Here is a 25,718-nt window from a genome sequence, read left to right as displayed (position 1 = left end):
CGTAACAAAAACTTTAATTTAACATATGTTTAAAGATCCCAGTATTGCTGGAACATTTTCAAAAGTTAAATTGAAAAAGTTCTACTTTTTATACGTATGTTTCCAGTATTGGACGCCTCCTGTATAAGGGAAAATTGTCCGATTTAAAAAAAAAGTATGTCGGTAAAAGGAGTATATATAAAGTATTTAGAAACAAAAATTTTTGTTGATCTATACATTTTTCAAAAGTTTTTAAAAAATTTAAAGTTGTAATAATAAAATCGAAAAGTTTAACACGAAACAGCATGCTTATAACTACGGTAGCCATTTGCACATAGAAGATAAATCGTCGGAACGATTATTTTTTTTAATTTATAGTAAGTAACATAAGCTTTAATTTAACATATGTTTAAAGGATGCAGTATTTTCGGAACATTTTCAAAACTTAAGCTGAAAAAATGATAAAAAAAATTGTTTTGATTCGTTCATTTTTCAAACATTTATGAAAACATACTGAGTGATTTTTTTATCATAACCCACTCAATTACTTACAAAATAAATATAATTTAAACATTTTTTTTTTTTTGGTTATCTTTAGTTACACATTATTCTTGAATTATTAACTATGTAATACTTTTTCAGTTCATCCCTTATGCCTGGTAAGGGTGTCAACTTTGTTTTTTTAAATGGTAACACATATTTTTAATTTAATAAAATATTTGAGTTTTTAATTTAATTGTAAATGGCATTTGAATTTTTAGTATAACTTTATTTGTTTATTAGATATAAACATTTAAAGTTTCAAATTTTTGAGTTAATATACTTGTATAATACACAAAGAATTACATATACAGGTAGCTAATTGGTTTTTTATGATATCGATATTTTAAGATACACAGCATTTTTATTATCAATGGTAGTAAGGCACATTCTTGTAAGTTTATAAATACTCTAACTTACAATACTGAAAGTATATCTATTGATAGTCATATTTGATAATGAACAATCCGTAACTGTGACAGAAATATCACAAAAAACCAATTAATTTGTTAACCTGATCCAATCCGAAATTATTTTATAAATGCCCCTAACTGGACCCAACCAGATATAATATTTCAAAAAATTCTTATGGCCTGATCAACTAGAAAATTTCTGGTCCAATCATGCAGGTTTAGAGCTAATCGGCTCTACCTACGATATATTTATGCAATAAATTTAATAATTCTCTTTTCAACGTGATGGTTTGAAATAACATCAGACTTACTGTCTTTTTTTTGACGTCCATAATTGAAAACAATTTTATTTTAGGTTTAATATGGAATTAGAAATGGAAACCCTAATGGAATGTTTGGAATCAAGCAATGATGTTTTTATATTTGTAATTTATATTATATTAATATCATGCCAAAAAAAAAACTACTATTAATTTCACATTATAATTTGTTTTACCTGTTTAACTCAAATGTGTTAATTATTTCAAAGTCTAATTTAATTCCTATAAAAAAGAAATACTCAACAATACATTAATTAATTATTAAATAAATTTTATTGTTTATTTAATAGAGTAACTTAAACAGTCTCAACATTTACAAGGGTATATAAATAAAAGCCCAGAACTATAGGGGCGCAAAATAGTTGTGAAAAGTATACATGATATCTGACTGTAGTTAACATCACTATCATAAAATATCTTTGATGAGATCTATTAAATTTTACAATAATTTGTGCTAGAAATGTTCCAGGTAGTAAATACATATATAACCGAATACCAAATAAAAACAGAGTAACCAATTTTTCAACATCAATAAAATAAAACAACCTTTTTGTTGCAGTATTTTAAAATTGAGATATTTTTATAAATTTCTAAAATTGAAGGTTTTTTCCAATAGTTGGTGATGATTAATGCAACTGGTATAAAATTAGATTTTTTTTATGTATTAATCATAAAATCTGTTCAGTAAAAGCTGAGAATGTTCATGGACAAACATATAAAAACACATATCATGATAAAACTAATACCTTCTCAGCATCGCATAGCTAAAACAAGTCAATCTAATACTTTTTTTAATTTCAATCAACCAAATCAATTTTTTTATCCTTCCAAAAAAGCAATCATGCTCTTGGTTTTTAATTAACCCAACCAAACCAAGTTATTTTAACCGAGAAAAATAGATAGAATTTTATAAATTTGTTTTTAAAAACATAAGCTAATTTATTGAATTGTAAATTTTTTAATTTTTTTTTATAATTTATTGCAATTCTATATAACTAAAAATAAAGTATAGGTATTAACACATTTTATGACGAAATTGCGTTGTAATAAAACAAAGCATATATTAGTTCGAAAAAAACTTTTTCAATTGTATTTTAGGTTTAATATTTATTTGTAAGGAGATGATAATATGTCGAATGATGCATTAGTCATTGAAACAATCGACCTGAATACAATTCTAAAGCTATTTTAATGACTGCTTTGCATTAGTAGTGTCGTTTATATTCAGTTGAAAGAATATTTTTAAAGATTCCTTGCGAACACACTCTAATTATAATATTAATTAGTTTAATGTAATTTCCGAGCCTTTATCATTTCTGAACAGTCAACAAAAACATAAATTAAAAAAAAGAACTTACCTAGGTTATTTTAAACAACAAATTGAACAACTAAAACTGTTTTGACCCTCCGTAAATTCAAGGTTGGAGCTCTTTTGTTATTGACTAACAAGAAACATTAAATGTAATTTTATAAGTTTCTTTTTAAAATAAGAACTAAAACAATAAAAAAAGTTTCTCTGTGATCTAGAATAGTTTTTAGGTCTTGAAAAAGTTGATATACAAAAACATTACTTTCAACAAATACGATGTTTTAAAATATATTTAGGCAACTTCTGTTTTTATAACTTTCAATAATTTAATTAATTTTAATTATTCAAAACCCAACATTTTTATTAATACCGAGAAAGTATTATTGATAAAAATTTAATGTAACTATTCCAACTAATTTAAAAATTGAAAGAAAATTTAAAATTGATAAATAAAACTCAAGTAATGCTAACAAACCAGATAAAAGCTGGGTACAAAAATCCTTTTTTTCACTAAAATAATAAATAATAAATTTCACTAATACATTAAATGCTTATTAAATATTTAATTAATTGAAAATAAAATACTTTTTTGAAAAAATTGCAAAGATTTTACTTTAAGGGTAGATATTTCATAATAAAACAGCAGTAAGGACAATATTTTTTTAATATTCTAGTACGTTTTAAACATTATCAAAAACTTTAATTTGATATAGTTTAAAGAATGCAATCGTTCCAAAACATTTTCAAAAATTGAATTGAAAAAAATGACATGCCTCAGAGGTCTTTTTCTAAACCCTTTCTGGTTTTACATGGATTTTTCACAAAGAGTATACCAAAAAAACGATAGCACAGTGGGGTCGCGGCACAGTGTGGACGAGGCATAGATGGGACAAGTATATATGATATCTGACAGTAATTAAAATCACTATCATAAGTAACGCTTCGATGCAAATCTGTAGATAGTGTTTAATTTTAAGTGATTAGTAGATTATTTCAAAATTAACTATAACTCTTATTCCCTTAATTTTATACCGATTTATAATTATAATATATGCATACATAATAATTATAGTAATCAAATTTACTATGAAATTGATATTCAATAATATTGTAATTTATACGGAGATATTATAAAAATTAAAAGGAGTTTATATTTATATACTTTAATAAGAAAAATGACATATTTAACCTATTTTTTTAATCCTTTAAAGTTAATTTTTATGAATTTTTATAGTAAAAAAGAATTTATTTATTTTCCATAACTTTTAACTCAATTGGCAAGTTTGATATTGACATCATTAAATAGAAAATTTAATGAGAATTAAAAAAATTGTATCGTTAATATTAATATGCAGTCAGGAAGTTTTATAATTACTATTTATAGTAAATTTATCAGAATACCTCAATATTTTTTTGCATTTTTATCGTAATAGATAACTTAAATAGAAGTAATAGTAATCATTTCCTAATAACTTTTGGCGTTTAAAAAGATTCTGCAATTGAAATATTCAGAACTTAATTAATTTTACTGATTTACTTTAACTAAATAAACCAATCAAAACAAAGTTGTTAAAAAGATTTACTCAATTGAGCGTATTATAAAATTTGATTATAATTTTAAAAATCCATTGTTAATTCAGAAGAAACTAATAATAATTTTTTTTTTTGAAATGATTTATATAGCAACATGTTACCAACAAATTTGGAATATTATAGTCTAGTAGTAGCACACACAAATAGAGTAAAAAAATTATTAAATTACAAAGTAAAATGATTTAATTTTGTAGTTGAAACCTATCATATCAAACTACATTCGTTAATAAATATTTTGAAAACATTAGAAATTAATGATTTTAATTGTCTTTATGGAGAACATGTAATAACTAACTGTTTAATTGATAAATTAGAATATTTTTTCAATTTTTGAGAGTAATATCTTCAACTAGATACGAATTGTATTAATTTGACGTATCGTTGAAAAAGTAGATCAAGTTAGAGCAGATAAAATAGTCACAAAAAAATATCTTCTCAGCTTTGCATCAAGGCTAAAACTTAAAATATAGTAAAATAATTTTTATATGAATAAGAAATTTCTTCTTTAGTGGCGACTACAGTGATGGGATCCTTGATCTTTATTGAAGTTATTGAATCTAAATGAGATAAAAAACAAAGAAGCTGAAAATTTATTATGAACTTTAAAAGTAATAAGAAAAAAATGTAAAAAATTCATTGTTATAAGCGGATTGGAACCTCGTACCCCAAGCGTGTAAAACATAAGTTTTAACAACTCGGCACTCGTACGTTGCTTCCGTCGGTTTGAAAAAATTGGCTATTTAAGCTAATTCAAATTTCAAAGTTATTTTTCTCGACTTAAAAGATGCAAACAAATTTAAATAAGTTTAACTTTATATGCTATAACAATTTTTTATTTATATAATATTTATGAAAATCTGTACTCCCATTGTCAGGTATTTTAAAATAAAATAAAATACAAAACCCAGAATTTTAACACAAAAATAGCTTATTTTTGAATAGGGTAGTCATTTTTACCATGAAGACAAAACCAGAGATCAAATTTTTTTTTTCAAATTAAAGTATATTACATAGGCTATAATTTAAGACATATACAAAAGTGTCAGTATTTCCGGTATACTTTCAAAAATTAAATTGAAAATGTCCTAGTTTCAATACGCATGTTTAAAGTTTTGATCCCCTTGTATAAAGGAGTATGATGCGATATACAAAAAAAGCGAGTCAGATGAAAGGGGTATATATAAAGTATTTATTATTAAAAAATAGAATTGATTCATGCATTTTTAAAAAAGTATAGCAACATAATGTTAAAAAATGTAAAATATAATATCAAGAATGTTTTTACAAAAATAGCATATTTTTGCATACGGTAGTCATTTTCACCATGAAGACAAGTCCAGAGGTCAATTTTTTTTTTCAAATTAAAGTATATTACATTAGCTTTAATTTAAGGTATATATAAAATTGAAGCTGAAAAAGTTAATTTTTTGTAAAAAAATTACCATTTTGAAACCCTTCTTGTGGGCTTGTAAAGGGTCAAATGTTTACAAAAATATATAAAATGATAGGTGAATACCTAAGATATCTATAAAAAAAAAAAATATTGATTCGGTAATTTTAAAAAAGTTATGGCAATTTTAAGTAAAAAAAATTGAAAAAATATCAAAAAAATAACGATTTTTAAATATGTAATTATTTGGGGAATTTCCCCCGTTTACGGGGAACGAGGGAGTTTTTTCAAATTTTGAGGGTAATGTCTTTGACTAGATACGATTTGTGATCTTTTGACATATTTTTCATTAAAAATGGTCCAGCGAGAGCTGAGATTGAGCGTATACAGACACAAAAAAAAAAATAGTAAAAATAAAAAAAAAAAACACATTATAGTAAAAGTAATACCTTCACAGCTTGGCATTGAAGCTAAATCATAACTGTCTCTTTTATATTTTTTTAAAATTTTATTAAGATCATCATTAAAAAAATGTTATAACAGTTCAATAAAAAAAATGGAAAAATACCAATTTTCTAGTATTGTAATATTGATATAGTTTTCTTAATTTCTAAAATTGAGGGTTTTTGACGTAGTTAATTATTAAATCGGTAACTATAACTATGTAAACACAATTCGGCTCAAAATAACCATTTTAAGCATTAGGACAAAAATTAGATTTTAATAATCTAAATAAACGAAAACTATTAATTTTTTTTCTATTTTAGTGTTCATACAAGTTTAAAAATATTACTTTTAATGTCACATCAAAAGAATTTTTTGTGGAATCGCTAAAAATTATTAGCAGTTAATTAATATATGTAAAATTTATATAGAAATATTATCTTTAAATATTTTCAATAGAAAAATATATTTTTGGCGTAATTCTTAATATTATAAATTTATTTAATAGATGATGCCAATGTTTGAACTATTGGTTATTTTCAACGTAAAAAAATTATTATTAATAATTTCTAATTTTATTAAAATAAATAAAATTAATCAATAATTTAAAAAAAATTACATATGAAATTTATAAGTTTTATTTAAGTAGAGTGATCATTGCTTATCTAACACGCTATGAGTAATATATTAAAAAAAATATATTAAAAAGCAAAATAGCACAGTTATTTCACAAAAAATATAGATATATGCTCTTTTTGTAACCCACTAAATCTTTTTCACACTTTTACGTGTAGGCTTTACAATCAAATAAAATGAAGGAAAGTATATTTTATTGTTTGAAACTAAACTTTAGATGAAATATACTCTCTTGAAACCATCGAAAATGAAAGTGTGCTTTGTTGAAAACTTTGTTTATAACCATAGAATTGATTCAGTTTGAAATGCAACTATTGATGTAATGTTTGTCGTGATTGTACAGTAAACGATTTAAAATTAACTTAACGTTGATTGTAAAATACCTACAAGCAAGACCGTACCCCCTCCCTAATTTTTTCGTGTATATTTATATATATTATAGAATATACATATACTAAATTAGCTATACAATATTATAATAAAATTAGAGCAACACAAATTTTTATCTTACAACCACCCCAAAATTAATTTCCAGTTACGGCCTTGCCTACAAGCCTCCAAATATAAATACAATGTATAATTTTACATTTACGATAATATATCAAAATTACAATTGTTGAAAATGTAAAGAAAAAAAAGTATAATTGAAAAGTATTTCATTTAAATATTTATTAATATTTTCAAAATATCATATTTTAGCTAACACTTTATTTTTTAAAAAAGGTATAAGTTTTTAAGATTAGTGAATAATTTTTTTTCTACTTATAATATACTTAAATAATAGCCAAACTGCATAAAAAAAATATACCATATTATGACATTATTTTTGCCTTGAAATTTTGAAACTAAAAAATTTATATTCTACAGTTAAAATCAAACTATTTTTATATACTAATCATAATATTTGACCAAAAATCTAATAACAGATGCAGTTATTTGTTTTTTGGGGTGTTTTTGGTCAAAATACTAAAAAGACGTTGAGCAACCAGTAAAATTTTTTTGAAAAATCTGAAATCTTCACAAAATGCCTATTTTGTATAAAATAAAGTTAAAATGGTTCTCGTTAAAATTTCGAAGATCGTCTTTTTTTGATCCTCTATCTAACATTATCTACAGATTTACATCGAAGTGTTTTTTATGATAGTGGTTTTAATCACCATAAGATATCATCTATACTTGTCCCAACTATGCCAAGTGCACACTGTGTCGTGACCCCACTGTGCTACTGTTATCATTTTCTTGCATATACGTGTCAAATTTATTACATCCAAAACAAAGAATACATTTGAGACAGTTGCATGAAGTATTTATATTAATAAGTAGCAACATTTAATTATTATTAAATAATAACATTTATTTTACTATATTTAATAGTTTTTGATGGATAAAGAAAAGAAGTGAAGCTTTAAAAATCATTGATACACCAATTCGATCTGAGTATATGCTTGATAACTTATGTGGGCATAACAAATAGATACTTTCTGGCGATTTGATCTTGCAAAAAATTATGATATTTAAATCGTCTGCGCATAGTGCTACTTTTGTATATGGGGTGGAAAATATACCAAATTCTAAAGTAACCGAAAAGCAAGTGATCTAATATGGATTAAGATAATAAACTTGTTTTCTTTAATTGTTGTTTAACTATTAATAATTTTTTAAATAAAAGTAATTAAATTTGTGTGTACACAGGTGGAGCAGATCACAATAACAACTTCTATAACTATTGATACAATTAAAATTACGCTGTAACTTTTTGTTTTATAATTCCTGCATTTCTAGGTATAGTTAACATCATAGTTTTTCATTAATTGTTTTTAATAATAAAACAAACATTTTTTTTCAAAATTTCAATACAGCTAGTTTTTAGAATAACCTGTGAATTTAACAATAATCGATTTTAAATTAAGTAAATATTCAAAACAAAAGCCGCAGCTGTTAATACTAACAATATTTATGATACTATTTTTTTCAAGTACAGATTAATTAATGTGTAATTTATCAATAATACTTATAACTGTAGCTATAAAAGTATATATTTTAATTGATTATAAAAATAGCAAACATAGTTAAAACGAGTATTGTCCCAATAAAAATAATTAAAAAGCATTTTTATAGTATAAAACAAAATGACAGAAATTGAAAATTAGCAGTACATTAGCTCAGAGTAAAAAGATTCAAATGCAATATAATTGGAAAAATTTTTTTATACATATTTAACAAAACATATTACGTATTATTTAAGCCCTAAATGAAGCTTTTACACTAACCATAAAGCGAAATAACTTAAATAAAAAATGCAATTTAATTATATGAAAATTTTGTTTTTAAAAACGGTTTACTGAAAAATAATCAATATTATGTTAGAAGGTTTTTTGTTTTCAGGACGAGTAGTAGGTATACCGTTCGCAGAACCTGATTTAGAATTTTGAGGCCAAAGAATAATTGAAATTGTAGACCCTCATTTTATATTTTATATGGCAAAAATTCTATACTAAATAAAAAAGAAAGATTTGACATAAGAATCTGAGACTCCTAATAAACAGAGGCCATAAGGCACTGCCTACAGTGTTGAAAATGAAAACATAGTTTCTAAAGTAAGAAAGAACACTAAGTATTTGTTTTCTAAGCATAACACATGCTAACAATATAATATTAATAGGTCGGTGTTCCTAATAGTGAAAATAATTTTCTAACTAATCGACTGTAAAAAAAAATAAAATAGAACTTCCTTAACAGAAATTAATACATTTTTGTAGGCACATTTTTAGCATCGAAGCGAACCTGAGAATGTATTTTAATATTACTATGATGAATCAATTAATAAAATTTAATTAAGTATACCAATATAAATTCTACTAACTCTCGTATTTTACATTAACTTAATATATATTTATTGTGTAAACAATGTTTTATTGGATATTACTGAAAATATTAATCTGTCAAGTTTATCGCTCAATTAATTAGTGATTAATTATTTAAATATTTATCAATGATATCGTATAATTATGAATTATTGATTAACGTAAAATATACGCAAACAAATAGTGTTAGTTTATTTGTTTTAATGTTTATAGTATATCAAATAGATAACTACTATAACTATTTTTAACTTGCGTTAAAAAATGTTTTTTTCTTAATGTGAACATCAGAAAATAAAATTCATTAGAATTGTAAAAAATATAGTTGGCATGTTATTTCTCTTGTAATTATCTCGCCGATAAAATTACATAACACGAAAAATTCAATTTGTCTAAAATTTATCTCGTCGTTTATCTGTTTTCACTAAGAACATTTATTGACTATTTATACTACTGCCAAAGGTATTACTATAAACATGGTAATCTTCCGATGTAAAGTAATAATCATTATAGTCAGTCGTTCGCTTACATAAAAAATTCCAACACATATTATTCCGTTGAATAAACAAAGCAACATTTTTGAAAATTTACAACGAAGACAAAAAAGTCATAGCCGATATGATCTAACCGCAGCACCTAACGAACATGCAACTAATCTAAATCATTACTGTAAACTAGACGTACCTCGTCTTAAGCTCCATCACAAAAAAGATTTGGTAGTAAAATTAGTGACAGCAAATAAATAAAAATAATATCGATATTACTTTACGATTCAGTCGTATGAACGGTACCGTTTTTACGGACTCGTCTGATAGATACAATAATATTTTAATGGTAACTTTGATTCTCTGTAATGGTATACAAGTCTTATTGTTAAATGACTGCCATCAACAAGTGCAACTCGTGTAGATATTCCGAACGAGACCATGACGGAAAGTTGCTCTTTAACCGCGTTTGCCCGGCACTGGCGGCAACGGCGGTGACGCTCGACATGGCTCCGGCGGAAAGAATGCACGCGACGGCCTCCAGCTGTCTGGACGCCGAGTGGTGGTGGCTGCTGAAAAGTGTAGTGCAGGCCGCCGCGGATATGCGCTCGACGGCCTGTACCCCCACCCCCACCCCCCAGACAGGATATACGACCGGAGTAGTATAGTACGATCACAACCACGTGGGTCCGGGAAACGGCACCGCGTGTCCCTTCCCGGAGTCAAAGCGCTACCTGTCGGTCCGGATGCGCGGTGACCGGATCTCACACCTAACCGTCATCATTTTCCACGAACATTTAGGGACGTTAAAATTCTGCCGTATACTGAAATAAGAGACCCGAGGTGGATTACCTTTTGACCCTTTAAATCCTGATAACACCGGCCCTTGATAACCTTTTCGGGCTATTCTAAATACTTGGCACTATTTTGTGTACGTTACTTATAATTCAATGATTTATCGAACATTTACATGACAGTCAGAAATACGTAATTGTTATTTATCCTCCATCGACTTTTAAGAGTTAGTTTAAACAATTTTTTTTTTTTGTAGTTTTTAAACTGGGTAGTAAAACATGATTTCTTGAAAACAAATATTACTCTTATTCGAATGAAAATTCTTACATTTTTAGACCAATTACATCGACACATTTTAACTTACGTATTGCAAGTTTCTATAAAAGAAAATAATAAGTTTGATGAACTTATGATTTTGTAAGTCAAAATTATTATTAAAATAATATGAATTGACTTATTTTTAATAAATAAAAAACAATTACTATATTCTTTTATAATTTAAATTAAATATACTGAGTATGTGATTCTTTTAATGTATTGCACCCAGAGAAAAACCTCGATCTATATAATAAATTCATTGTTCAATTTGATAAATATATCATTACTATTGAATCAATGATATATTTATCAATATGATATTTTTTTTTCTTGTCTTGAACAATAATTATTTATAAGAATAGTTATTTTGTTCGTATTAATAAAACATTATCATAAACCCTTGATAAAATTTCTCTTTCAATTTTGATTGAGGTTTTTCTTTGGGTGTGCAACTCTCACAAATTTAGATTCATTAGATAATATTAACTATATATAAATAATATAAATTGTAATAACAACACGAAAAATCATTAAAACTATCGACATTAATTTCAAATTTTCTTACTTATAATAACAGATTGATTGATTGAGACATAAGTCTCTTAGAAAATAAACAGATTTTAAAAATAGAGTTGTTACATCAATGAATATTCATTAAACAAATCGCAATTATTAAAAAATTACTGGTGTTTCGTAATTAGTATACTCGAGTTTTATTGAGTGCGTTTAATTGAACATGGATCAACTAAACTAGTACAGTTTCTAAGAATATTTTTATGATTTTGTTCTTAATCCTTTTTTTCATAGCTATAAGATAAAAGAGTATAACAATTGAAAGTTATGAATAGTCAATCGTTATTCATAGCCTTAAAAAAATATTTTTCATTTTATGATGTTTAACAGTCAGGATTACTCGACTAATCTATGCCTGATGAAAAAATGATATTATAACAATGACTAATGATAAAAGTTAAATAAAATATAAGTAAGAATATTTTGATGATATAACTCTTATACTCTGTATAATTATCTAATTTTACTAAACATTGACAAAGGTTAACCCCTAATTAAATTAATTAAAAGAAGAGAATTAATTGTATATTCTTAATTCTACACTTTTATTAAAAATGCAAATTTTTAAATAGTTCTAATAAATGTGTGAGCATTAAAGTTGTTTCCCTCAGTATATGGGTACACACGATCAGTGTTTGGTTGACCGGCATAATACAGTAAAATATTAGTATGATACTATATTGGGTAATTTATTTTTTAAATTAACTATGTGTACTCTCGTCGTTATCGGTTGCTATAATAGTATAATCGCTATAATTATTATTTTCATTTCTATTTTCTACTGCGACCTTTAAAACAGTAATTGTGTATTATTTTATTATATTAAATTTGACAATTTTTTATACCCATGACTAGCGATATTATATTTAAAGTCGTACCCGACCACTTGCACCCACTAACCGCACTGGTACTTAGTTATTAAAAGCATTAATAATACAAAAACTGTGTACACAAAAAGCGCTATTGAAGCTATTTTCGTTGTTGATAATTTAAAATTATCATAGTTATTTTTGTAATGATTTGAGTAAAAAAATTTTTAAGTTTTTCTGTTGAGAATTTTCTTTGTAGCAAATAATCAATTTAAACCGTCATGTTGACCTAGAAAACTCAGGTTTTAACCGTTGGGGTGCGCTATTAAACAGCCTTTGCATCCATCAGCTGACGTCCAGGTCGTTTGAATACAATATAATAATATACATACATATTATTACAATATCAACTGTATGCCGTAACGTAGTACTGCAGCAGTTTTGTTACATACACGATGTACGTTTTATGTAACAAGAAGTGAAAAAGAGAGAGAAGAGACGCTGTACAGATTTTATTGAAAGTTCAAACCGCGTGCGCCTTAATGCACCTCGTACCCAGGCAGTACACCGTTTGCTGTTAGTGTTGTTGCATACCTATCCCCTTACTCACTTAACACTTAAGTGACTGTTGTTGTATTGCTCTGTTGGAGAAACTACTCCGTATAACTTTCCATCTGCTTGATAATCCCAAATGATTATTTCACCCGTCTACTAAAACACCTCGAGCTCTGTCAATTTCATTTACCGACCGATTTATAAATTGTAGACGGATAAGTCGGGTGCTGCCACTGAATAGATCCGGTTTTACCGTCACTCGGGAACCGCAATAGTTTTAACGACAGTCTAATGTCTAGAATTATTTTTAATTTGCATCGATCGTGGTGTAATCAAATAAATCAAATCACGCGATTGTAACAAACTGTTTACATTTCTCAACTTAAGAACGTGCTGAGTTCACTATCTGTTTTCACCTTAGTTGATTAAATCGATTTTGATATGAGATAGACCGTTGTCAATATCCAACACGTTACGGTAGAAATCCACTGACAAACATACTCTTGTAAATTCATATTCTGAGAACATAAAGTACGATAATTTAAGATACATTTAGCCAAATGAATTTTGGGGTTAAAAAATGTCATCATTAAATTTATCAATAAATGAGATAACAGTGACGTGGTAACGTGTTGGGTTTGAGCATTTTTACGATTTATTTACTTAAAGCAAATAATACAGAAATGCTTAGCAGAAAACTGCAAAAATAATGAGAAAGTTTTTTAATAATTGTTTTTAAAATACTCTTAATTTTAATGAACACCGTTTATATGATTTATTTTTTCCAGCGGACTTAAATAATTTCAAATTTTATAAACTTTCATCATTAAGACCAAAATTTTTCATTTTAATGATACTTAAAATTATCTATTAAGATTTCTTTATGAGAACTAAGAACATCAAGAAAACTTTTATGATAATCCTTGATAACAAATTAAATTAATTAAACAAGTAAAATATAAGTGAATTAATCGTGAACAAGAAAATTAATATTTCATTGGGTATAATTGTAATTCCGTCTAATTAAATTATCTACGTAGATTTTTTTTAACAATAGTCACTCGATTTTTCTTAAAATAAAAATTGTATTAAAAAATTTATTTTTGGTATATTAAAATTTTATATATTTTACGATTTGTTAATTAATAAGTATTTATTTAATTCATCCCTTTTATATAAGAAGGGTATCGGACTTTTATTTTGTGGTAACATACACAATTAAATAGCTCATAAAATTAAAAATGATCTAATTAAAAAAATGACTGCTCGATAACAACTTGGCTCAATATTTTGGTAGTTTTAAAATATTAAGAGGAGATGAAGTGTTAGCTTTCCACATTAATCTGCTGCGCTCATAGTCTACATTTAAAAATGATAATAACTTCCAAGTACTAGTCCAATATTTGTTATCGACCATACATTTTCATAATTAGATCATTTTTAATTTTATTAATTAGTTCAATGTGTATGTTCACATTTAACAAAAATAAATTTGATACTTTTATAAAGTATAAGAGATATACTAAAAAATACTTAATAATTGATAAATCAAGAAATTTGTGTAACTAAAAAATACCAAAAACAATTTTCTTAATATAATTATCAATTTGAAATAAATAGATTGACTAACTAATAAAAATTATCCTGTATTTGTTGTTTTATTGAGTTTATTAAAATATCCTCAAAGCACTCATAAAATTTTCTTCAACACAATTATTTTGTTAAAAATTAAACAATAGGTAGATATTATAATGCATTATACGTAAAGTTAAGTAAATAGATTTCTGAAATATATTTATTTGTGTATAAATATTTTTCAATTCTATTGACATCAAAAAAAAAAAAAATTATTAAATTAACTAAGGATTTTCCATTTGTTAGTTAAATTATTATTGATTATTTAACGATTAAACACAACATGAGAAATGTTGCTTTTGGATTATAGCCCATCTATAACATCTTTCCATCTAATTTTGGGTCTCCCTCTACCTCTTCTTCCGTAAACATTGATTTCCATAACTTTTCTTACAGCTTCCAATTTCTCTCTCCTCATAATATGACCAAAGTAAATTTCTCTCAACTTATCCACATTTGACGCTACACCTGAACTCCCTCTCATATGTTCGTTTTTATCCTATCTTCTCTAGTCATGCACTCATTCATCTAATCATTTTCATGTCTGCTACACTCATTCTCTATTCTACGTTCTTATCAATCGCCCAACACTCTGAGCCCTATATCACAGCTGGTCTCACTACTGTCTTACAGAACTTACTATTCAGCCTCAATGAATTTCTCGTATCACATAACACACCAGACGCTTCACTTTACTTCACCAACCTGTACTTAATCTTGTATCTTACATCCTCGTCAACATCACCGTTCTTTTGCACAACTGATCCTAAATACTAAAAACTTTCCACCTCTCCTATCACTTCCTTGCTTATTTTCATTGATCTTCTCATTTCACCTAACTCGTGTTCTCCTAGATCAAACTCATACTCTATATACTCTGTCTTACTCCTATTTATTAATTAACTCTTACCTTCAAAAGCTGATCTTCACACCTTTAGCCTTTGATTAAATTATTTCCTATTTTTCCCTATCAACGCTATATCGTCATAGATATAGTATTTCTCTAGTAATTTCATTTTTCACTATAGAAAATAATTAAGCTTAAAGCAGAACCTTGGTGCACTCCTACTCTTACCTTAAAATATCTTTTTACTCCGCCCACACTTTTTAGTCTGGTATAAGTGCCATCATAAATATTCTCTATTATATTAATGTATAATTTTAGGTACATATAATCGATATGGACTTTTTTAAATCTCCATCTGAACTTAACAAAATTAGATTTTAAAAACATTTTGATATACGTTTAAATCATACTAAACCAGACTGACATGTGGCCCCTACTTCTTAGAATTCTTATGTGCAGCTTTAAATGAATGCAAGTCCACGTGTTCCTAAGTGTATTTTTAACAATATACTATAATTAATATGCTTTTGACAATTATATACATACAATCTATTTTAATACCATTAAAACAATCTTGTAAGAATATTCCGTCTATGTTAAAGGCACATGGAAGTACCTATGACGTATGGGCCACTATTTCTCAGCGCTTCTGTGTAGTATTTATATATTAAGTATAATTACATATTTCTTAAATTTAAATGGGAAATTGAATTGAGATGGGACAAGTCAAAGAAGACCTCAAAATGCTAGGAGTACGGAACGGAGAAGTACTGGCAGTACATAGAGAAGCATGAAAGGAGATAGCGGAAGCGACAATGAGCCTAAATGGCCTGGATTAAGCCTTAAAAAAAAAAAATTATTTATATATCTTATAAATGATACATATTAAAATTTTATATACGTTAAGTTACATAATAATTTAAATTTAAGAAATACGTAAATTAACACCTTCCAAGTAAAATGTATACTACCAATCTTTTAGACGATACACAATTATTAGAATTATTGGGCATTTGAGAAGCAAAAATAGTTTTTAATGTAAAAATGTAAATATTACTTGGAAAACCATTAATATAGCTTATTTATTTTCGTTAGCGATATATAAGAAACATCGTAAATAAAATATCCTTTACATAAATGAAATTTTTCAATGTAAAATTAATTAAACATTTACTATAACGTGATTAAAATAGATTAATTTTACAAACAAAATAACACTGCTTTGATTTAAAAAATGCAAATCATTAACCGAAAACGTTAAAACGTTAGAAGGTTTTTGAGCAAAAAAAAAATGTCATAAAAAATAATATTTATCATAAAACTATAAAAAAATGTCTAAATATGCGCTTGCTAAAGCATATATTAGTTCTAAAACTTTAAATTTTAACCATGAAATATATCATTACTCTTGAAGTACACTATGAATACCACAGTTATATAATTAAAGTGATTGGCCCAGGTCAAATATTTTACCAGTGACTTAATTATAAGTATGTAATAACATATTTAGATTCACCTTATTGTTTATTTGGATAAATTTGCTCGCAAATATTAAATAACTATTCAAATTCTTTTAACAGCAAAACAAACCAGAAATAATTGGTTAATAAAGCAGCCTAAATTTTATTGGAGCATCTTGCATAATACAAACCCAACAATTTTGAAATATTCAAACATTGAGCTCTTTGCAGGACATAGATTGATAGCGTTTGAATCAGTTCACTCAGTAAATTCATCCTTATCCGTGTGGAATAGATTAACTTCTTGTAGTGTGTAAACATGATACAATGTGTTATTATAATAATTACTGGTTACTAAATATTGTTATGAACGTAATACATAGGCCATATTAATTACTTAATCAACTATAGTAGTTATTTAATCCATAGTATCAACGTCACAACTATAGTATCATTAAAAAAAAACCCAGCACAGGGGGGTCGCCGAACAGTGGTGACGTGGCATAGTTGGATCAAGTATAATGATATCTGACAGTGATTAAAATCACTATCAAAATAAAACGCTTCGATGCAAATCTTTAGATAGTGTTTAATTTTAAAAAAATTGGTGTATTATTCCAATAGCTACATGATCTGCTAGTTCCTTATTAATATCCTGATTAAGATAAAGTATGCCGAACAAAAAAGGGGTTATTAAAAAATATTATTTCTCATAAAAAAATTGTGTTGATCCATACACTTTTCAATAAGTTATAGCATTATAAAGTTAAAAATGTAAAAAATAAAATCGAGAATTATCACACAAAAATTGCATTCGGTAGCCATTTTCACCACGAAGACAAGTCCGAGGTAAAAATTTTTTTTTTTCACAATAAAGTACATTACATTAGCTTTAATTTAAGATATATATAAAAGTGTCAGACCTTCCGGAACACTTTCAAAAGTTGAGTTGAAAAAGTTAAATTTTTGTGAAAAAGTTGTCATTTTAAATCCTCCGCTATGGGCAGGTTAAGTGTCAAATTTATAAAAAAAATACATCAAATGATAAGTAAAGACATTATGCATCTATCAAAAAAAAATTATGTTGATTTGTTCATTTTTAAAAAAAATTTCAAAAAGTAGCGATTTTTAAATTTGTAATTTTTTTGGAGATTTCCCCCATTTACGGGGAACGAGGGAAATTTTTTCAATTTATGAGGGTAATGTCTCCAACTAGATACGATTTGTGATCTTTTGACGTATTGTTGAAAGAAATCGGTCCAGTGAGAGCTGAGAAAAAGTGGTAACAGACACAAAAAAAAATAAATAAATAAAAAAACACATCATAGTAAAATTAATACCTTCTCAGCTTCGCATCGAAGCTAATAACACACTATCTATATATACCAAGTTATCAGTTTTAATGATAACAATAAATTGTAAACAAAAATTAACTGATTTTATGTTTTTAAGTAGACATTTAAATATTATATTTTCATGTATATTAGTATTATAACTTTTTTATAATTACATTTAAGAATATGAGAGAATTTTTAAAAATAAGAATACAAATTTAAACAGAAAAATACATCATTTATGAAACAAAATTGTGAGTTGAGTAGTCAATCAAAAGTGTCATGTAATCCTCGACATTTTTGCGCTAAACTTGTACCCAAAGATTACAAATAACTATACGTTCTCTTATTCGCATAGTTTTGATACAAGTCTGCAGCCTTCTATGGTAATCGATCTACTGTATTGTGTGTAATTATGTGACTAAATGATAATTAGTTTCGAATTAGGTAGTACTCTATGAACAACTAGTTATATAGAGACGAATATACAGAGTGTCTCAGACCTAACAGACAATGCTCATAACTTATGATAAATATTTAAAAAAATTTTTTTTTAATAATTTTTTCCTCTTTAAAATAGGTTGAATGGATATTTTGATTATTTATCATTATTAATAATAAACTAATATGTATAAAAATTTTTTTTTCATAATTTCATAATATCATTTTTTAGCCCTTTTTACAATAAATTTCGATTTTAAAACAAGTACTCATTTAGTTACAAGCATTTTAATATATAGAGTGGATATGGAACGTGATTTATGTATTCGTACATCAGTACAAGCTCTACCCCCCAACCTCACTACATACCCTATAACTAATTAAATCTAACACACTCTGTATTAAATCAAAAATTATAAATTTATATAAATATTCTCGATTAAAGTTTCTTGAGTATTAGGGTTGGTATTCTTTAGACTTATTAATTATTTAGCTCTTAATACATTTATATTATTTATTTATTTCATTTTATTTTTTCAAGATTCATGTTTAAAACCATCAAATGGTTATTTTTCTTGAACTCAGGCTTCAAAAAGAAAAGAGAAAAGATACTAAGAAATTAAATCAGTAACACCTTAGATGTTTAATAAAATCAGTCTAATATTTTAATTGAGAACAATAATAATGTACTATTAGTTTAGAATTTCCTAATTAAAAAATATTTTATTAGCTAGTTTTTTATTCAAACAATCTGCATATTTATAACGATTTATTTATTTTTATGACACATTTTATGTCATCGTAGCGTTCAAGTTATAAAATTATCAATGTTAAATGATAATTATACTTACGGAACAACTTTCATTAGATTTATTGAGAAATAAATAGTTGATTATCACAAAAATAAGTGATCTATTTATTCATATTCAACATCTTATAATTAATAGATTTATGTAGAAATATGATAAATTATATTTTTAGTAAAGAAACGGATTTAGTTTTACTTTTTATATTTGTATCAGTTACTCGTTAAATAATCATGAAAGTTTTTTAATAACAATAGATAGACAACGTTGTCTTCTTTTATAATATTTATTTTAGCTCTCAGTAAAGTTCACATTATCGAAAAACCATTTAAATCGTGATTTTTTTTTTTTATTAAATATTATGATTGGTGAGAGTAAGTTGTAACACAAACATATAATAGTTATTTTTTATAATTATAACATACTTAATCTTTCTAGTTGTAGCAGTACTGAACTACGGGTCAATATTATCAAATTATTTAAAAATAAAACATCTCACTCTTATTCATAACAATAATTAAATATGAAGCTAGTATTTTAAACACAGATATTCAACTTGAAACAAAACAAACACTTCTATCAATTCAGGTTTTAAGTTACCCTTAAAATAACCTTCACACACTTAAAAATAAGTATCCAACCCAACCAATTAAATAAGTTAATAAAATTATTAAGGGTATTAGAATAATCTAATATAAAATGACTTATGTAACAAATAAAGCAAAACAAATTAAATTTGAATACATTTTAATTTTGTTCAGCTCGTCACATTATTTTTTAACTTATTATTAACTATTATTGGGCTTTAATAAATAAATCTTGTAAATTTAATTGTTCTAATGAATATAAATTTATTTTTTAATATAAGAAGGCCAATTGAAAAAATCGTTGCAATTTACACAAGTCAAATAAACGTCTATGAATATTAAGAAATTTTTCTAACACGTAGAGTACTATCTAAACAAGCAATCTTATTTTACAAGTAGAGTGCATCTGTTCGGTATAAGAAGAAATATAGTTTGCATACATTACATAGACATTTTTTTTATGCAATATTCAAATTAGAATTGATGATAACATATTTAATGATATAATATTTTTGAAATATTTGTTATTATTTTTTACAAATTAACAAATGTCAAGTATTTTCAATGAATATGTTTAATTAATTTTAAAATCGTGTATATTAATTCTGGTGTATTCTTAAGCAGGACGTCCTGAGCAGACTAGATGAATGGAATATAACAATTACTTTAATGAAACACTTAATGAGTAAACAAAAGCATCAATGACATTGAAAAATGTTTAAATCAATTACTGATCCAACTTCTCCATTGTTCGCGTGTCCTATTTTTTATAACAAATGTGTTCTTATTTCAATACTTTTTTCGGGAGAGTATAAATTTTTTTTTTTTGAAGGCTCTTTATTAATTAATGCATTTTTCAAACACTAACGATGTGGTTGACTGACGCTTGGCGAGTGTTAGTAATTACTATGCTATTATCACTAAAATGGGCAAAAGCAGCAACAGTAGCCGATAACAATCGCACAATGTCACCGTTATCTGCGATTGCGGCAGCCGAATTAGTTGCCAGTGCTGATCATTTAACGAACAAAAACAAGTCGGCAATTCGTGTGGACGTTTGTATGTTGAACGCTTGTGAAGCTTATGTCCGAATGCGCGACGACCTCGCCAACGCCGTGGGGCCGATCAACAAAAAGTTACGGGACGGCGAAGGTATGTTAGGCGGAGACCTGAGTGCCGTCCTCGAAGGTCGACTCCAGCGACTTGACAGGAGACTCCGATCAGTCGAACAACCTGGCGAGTATTAAAATATTGTTGACTTTGAGCAACTGTATATAACTACTAATGTTACAGTGTGGACAATATCGTCGGGACACGGCCGGTGGAGACGATGCGACCAAGGACCTTGCAAGTGCAGAGTCGAAACGCACTCATTGAGCTGCTGGAGAAAGGATTTCGACGAGATCCCGTCGAACCAAAACGTACCGTTCGATGTAAACGCAATGTAAATACCAATGACTTATTTTAAGTTTTAACGTGAATCTAATGTCGCATTATCAGATCACATTGCGCCACGCTTGTTAAAAAAACTTTTGAATAGAAATGATAAACTGTCCCAATTGGAAAACCGGTCACTAAATTATCGTTTAATTGATTTTAGTAGTTAATTCGTTTCGAAACTGAAACTTTAATAAAAATACGCTCAACAAATAATACATTTAGAAATACATTAAACGTCAACAAGTAATGCAAGGTCACCAAACACAGATTTATAAAAATATATATAGCAGCTAAAAAAATAAATAAGTATCATTTAATTTTCGTTTTACAGTATTCGCGCGTCCGCCTGTTACTTTGACGTGACGTTAGATTTTTGCAAATAAAATATTCAAATTATGAAATATTTCAACGGATTTTATTACGCAAGTTCTGCATACAGGCGAGTCAAGTAATTAAACCAGGACCTACACTACATTTGAAATATTTGTAACAAGTGCTTCGTGAAATAAATAAGTCACGTTACAAAATTTTTAACAATTACAAAAAGAGGTTATGGTAACAAAAATAAAAAAAAAATTATACTATTTAGAAGCAATGATTATTTTATCTTACTCGTGGTAACAGAGGAAATTTGATGATTTGATGAATTGTTACAGTAAAAAATAATGATCGCTAAAAATGATTAACATAAATTACATATTATAACAGAATGAGTTGATCAACTCAGCTATTTTCATTAAGAATTTTTTTGTCAACTATTTCTATAGTTGTACAGTGTACTAAGTACACATCAACATTTTATGGTTTTGAAAACTTTGTAAAGAGATTTGTGAAACTTATAAATAAGAACATTGTTAGCTAAGACACTTAAACTGCATGTCATCATTATTCCCTATTTGTCTCTGAAAGAACTAAACGTGATTTTTTCTATTATATAATGTGTAAACGAGCTAACACACATTGTTAATAAAATTAATTTTTATAATTATATTTTTCTATATTGTGATTCGTGTTTTGGCACAGTAGATCAATCAGTAGCCGCCTCAGCACTGATGTTCAACTGCGCTGTTCGCTGTTGGTTTCTCGATGGGTGACCGTACGTGAACTTTAACATTAACACAGAAAATTTTCCGTACACATGCTCCCTCGGCCATAATGAGGTTACGCCAGGTCGACAGCCGATATAAAAACATGTCAAATAAGGTAGAACCGACCTCAAATAGACGGGTTAGAGGCTAAAGAGATGATTACATATATGCTCTATTATGACACAAATATTTCAATAAATAAAAATTACTGTTGCACAATACAGAGATAACCAAGTTTTCCATTTGGCAAAAATATTCTTTTTTTATTTATTTAATGTCACGCCTAAAAGTTTTCTAACGGAATTATAAGGAAATATAAAAAAACGTATTTTTTCTTAAAATAAAATTATTGCTCTTAAATAACTAAATATACGTAATTGTCGTATATGATTTTTATTATTTATTTTTGCTTTTTTGAAAAATTAATAAAATTAACTACAGATTTTTTCCGAAAATTGTATTATTTATTGACAAATTACTAACATTAACATTCAAATTTTAATTTTGATTCACCAAGTTTTTTATATTTTAGAGATTTAAGTACAAATCGAATTATATCATTGCACAAAGATACTTTCAAAGATTTGACCAACTTGACAGAACTGTAAGTACATTTTTATTTTTTATACAAACACTATGTAGTGGACAATTCTATATTTCTTTGGTTATGTTATTGTTCTTAGAAAACCTAGATACAAACAGTTCGTTTGTGTTTTCAGAGACTTAACAGACAATGATATCGACTACTTACCAGCAACAATTTTCAATACTCTGGAACACCTGACAAAATTGTAACTATAAAAATATGCATAACCTTAGTATCCTTATAAACCCGTGTCCCTATTAAACACGCCATTAATATTTTCCAGGAGATTTCACAGAAACCATTTGTTTGAAGTGCCGCTGTTGTTTCAGAAAAATACGGAATTGCAAATATTGTAAGTTCTTTTTGGAAGATAAAACATTTTTATATATTAAACATATTAACACTAAACATTTTTTATTATAAATCTACAATTCTAGTAGTTGAATTAATATTTTTTTTTAATGAAGTGTAATAAGAAAACTAGTTTATGTTTTATCGTAAAACGATTAATTGTCAAATGATTAATAATTATAATTTATTTATACATGTATCAATGAACATTACGATTTACTTAAAAACAACTATGAGTAATATTAACTGTTTTATCAGTATTTATGTAAATTTATTCACAAACTAATTACGTGTGTTCATGTTATACTAATACATATGAGTAACATTTTTCATTTAAAATAATTCATTGATCAAAATAACTGTACCGAAAAATCATCAACAGCCTTGAAAAAATAGTGCTCTATAGGGCAGACGTGATTTTAAAAGACGTATGGTAGTTAATAAAAAATGATTCCAATATCTCAACTGGTATTACAACACAATCCAATACTGCAAATTGAATCGTTCAAATCTTTATTATACGATCTACACTACTTGCTTGCTGAAAAATGATCATTCATTACTCACGTGCCGTACGAGTTGCTATCTTGTCTAAAGATTTAATTGTCATGACATAATTGATGATAATATTATTGAATATTCATACGCTTGTCTGTTAAAACACGCATGTCGATTGCATTAACGGCTTATACAAAAGTAGCTACTCTCTTATTTGAATGATATCCGTCCAATCGCTTTTATTTATGTCCGGTCATTAATTACACCATTACTTCCTTTAGATCGTTTGTATAATGAGATATTATATCAAGTGCTCAACAGAACTGTTCACTATCCGTCGCCAAAACGCAATAAGCACTCCACTTTCTTCCGAACTCTTTGTAATACACCTTTTAAAATTACATGTCTTCTCAGCACTCTAATGAGCTTCTTATGCACCTAATCTATGTCCATTTCATGTACACTCCACTGTGTTTAAGATTAATGACTATTATCTTGCAATGGTATTATATCACGAGACACAAATACATTTCACATTATTTCTGAACGGATATTTAGTTTTGCTAAATTTATGATGGAAAACATAATCAGCCCAATTATCTAAAGTTGTTACGGATTATAATTTCAACATGATGCTGTACTTATAAAAAAAATTAAACCCACACTTAGAAGATAGCAAACGTGCTTGTTAGATAAAAATTAAAAAAAAAAAAAATTAGAGATGCAACTGAACTTGGAGGTTGTGCGTATTACGTAGTAGCTATCAAAATATAGACAATTAAATGAAGTATAAATGGAACAAACGCGTGGAGAAAGGTCGTTCCTAATTTTAAACCAGTCCAATGTTTGTTGTCGTTATATAAAACATTTCTTTGCATTCAATCTTCCATTTGTAAATTGCGATCAATTTTAAGAATCTATATCTATTCGTCGATGAAATTCGTGGGTAGTGTTGAATTACATAGTAAATTAATCTTGTTAAAAAACAAACTTAAGTATTTTGAAAACATTATTGATTTCTATAATTGTGTAAGATTACATGCATTAAGAAATCGATTTAGTATATACACGTGTCCCACCGTATTTTACTAATTTGCCTATATAAACTAATAAAATGGAATCGTTTCTTAGGCCAACATTTTGAAATTGATTACACTTCGATATCCGATAAATTAAACATAAATTACGCGACAATCCAGCAAGTTGCTCTGTATATACATAGATATTAATGTAAATTAAATATTTTTATATTATAATTATATTTTTAGCTTCGATGCGAAGCTGGGAAGGTATTAATTTTACTATGATGTGTTTTTTTTTTTTATATCTGTTGCCACTTTTTCTCAGCTCTCACTGGACCGATTTCTTTCAACAATACGTCAAAAGATCACAAATCGTATCTAGTTGGAGACATTACCCTTAAAAATTGAAAAATTTTCCCTCGTTCCCCGTAAATGGGGGAAATATCCAAAAAAATTACAAATTTAAAAATCGGTAAATTTTGTCATTTTTTTCACTTTTTTTTCTTAAAACTTCCATAACTTTTTCAAAAATCAACAAATCAACATAATTTTTTTTTATACTAAAACCTTAGACATTTCCCTTTCGTTTGATATCATTTTTTT

General features: G+C 26.7%; 2 protein-coding genes across 6 annotated transcripts in view; one reads left to right on the top strand and one right to left on the bottom strand.

The window, feature by feature from the left end:
- The window catches only part of LOC126905545 (neuropeptide SIFamide receptor-like), a 24,939-nt gene extending 14,404 nt beyond the window's left edge, over positions 1-10,535 (bottom strand). The window contains exons 1-3 of one of the 5 annotated variants that reach the window (XM_050685340.1): positions 5,994-6,090; positions 3,037-3,071; positions 2,611-2,694 (exon numbers count right to left, since the gene is read on the bottom strand). Coding sequence is in view for 1 of the 5 variants with exons in the window: in XM_050685338.1 (XP_050541295.1) it covers positions 10,170-10,186 (17 nt within the window). In the remaining 4 variants the exon portion in view is untranslated. Of the gene's footprint in view, positions 1-2,610; positions 2,695-3,036; positions 3,072-4,449; positions 4,712-5,993; positions 6,115-10,169 lie in introns of those variants that run through there. The other 4 variants (XM_050685341.1, XM_050685343.1, XM_050685338.1 and 1 more) reach the window with 4 other exon arrangements.
- Positions 10,536-20,779: 10,244 nt separating this feature from the next.
- LOC126905544 (leucine-rich repeat-containing protein 15-like) overlaps positions 20,780-25,718 on the top strand; it is a 7,075-nt gene continuing 2,136 nt past the window's right edge. Inside the window, exons 1-5 of the mRNA XM_050685337.1 lie at positions 20,780-21,366; positions 21,424-21,574; positions 23,191-23,262; positions 23,378-23,449; positions 23,528-23,596. Coding sequence (XP_050541294.1) covers positions 21,000-21,366; positions 21,424-21,574; positions 23,191-23,262; positions 23,378-23,449; positions 23,528-23,596 — 731 coding nt within the window. The 5' untranslated portion in view covers positions 20,780-20,999. The remainder of the gene's footprint in view (positions 21,367-21,423; positions 21,575-23,190; positions 23,263-23,377; positions 23,450-23,527; positions 23,597-25,718) is intronic.

Source organism: Daktulosphaira vitifoliae, unplaced genomic scaffold (assembly GCF_025091365.1).
Source record: "Daktulosphaira vitifoliae isolate Bord-2020 unplaced genomic scaffold, ASM2509136v1 Scaffold_4, whole genome shotgun sequence".
Classification (NCBI taxonomy): Eukaryota; Metazoa; Arthropoda; class Insecta; order Hemiptera; family Phylloxeridae; genus Daktulosphaira; species Daktulosphaira vitifoliae.
The sequence above is the reverse complement of the archived record's forward strand: the minus strand, read 5'-3'. Positions and strand labels throughout refer to the sequence as shown.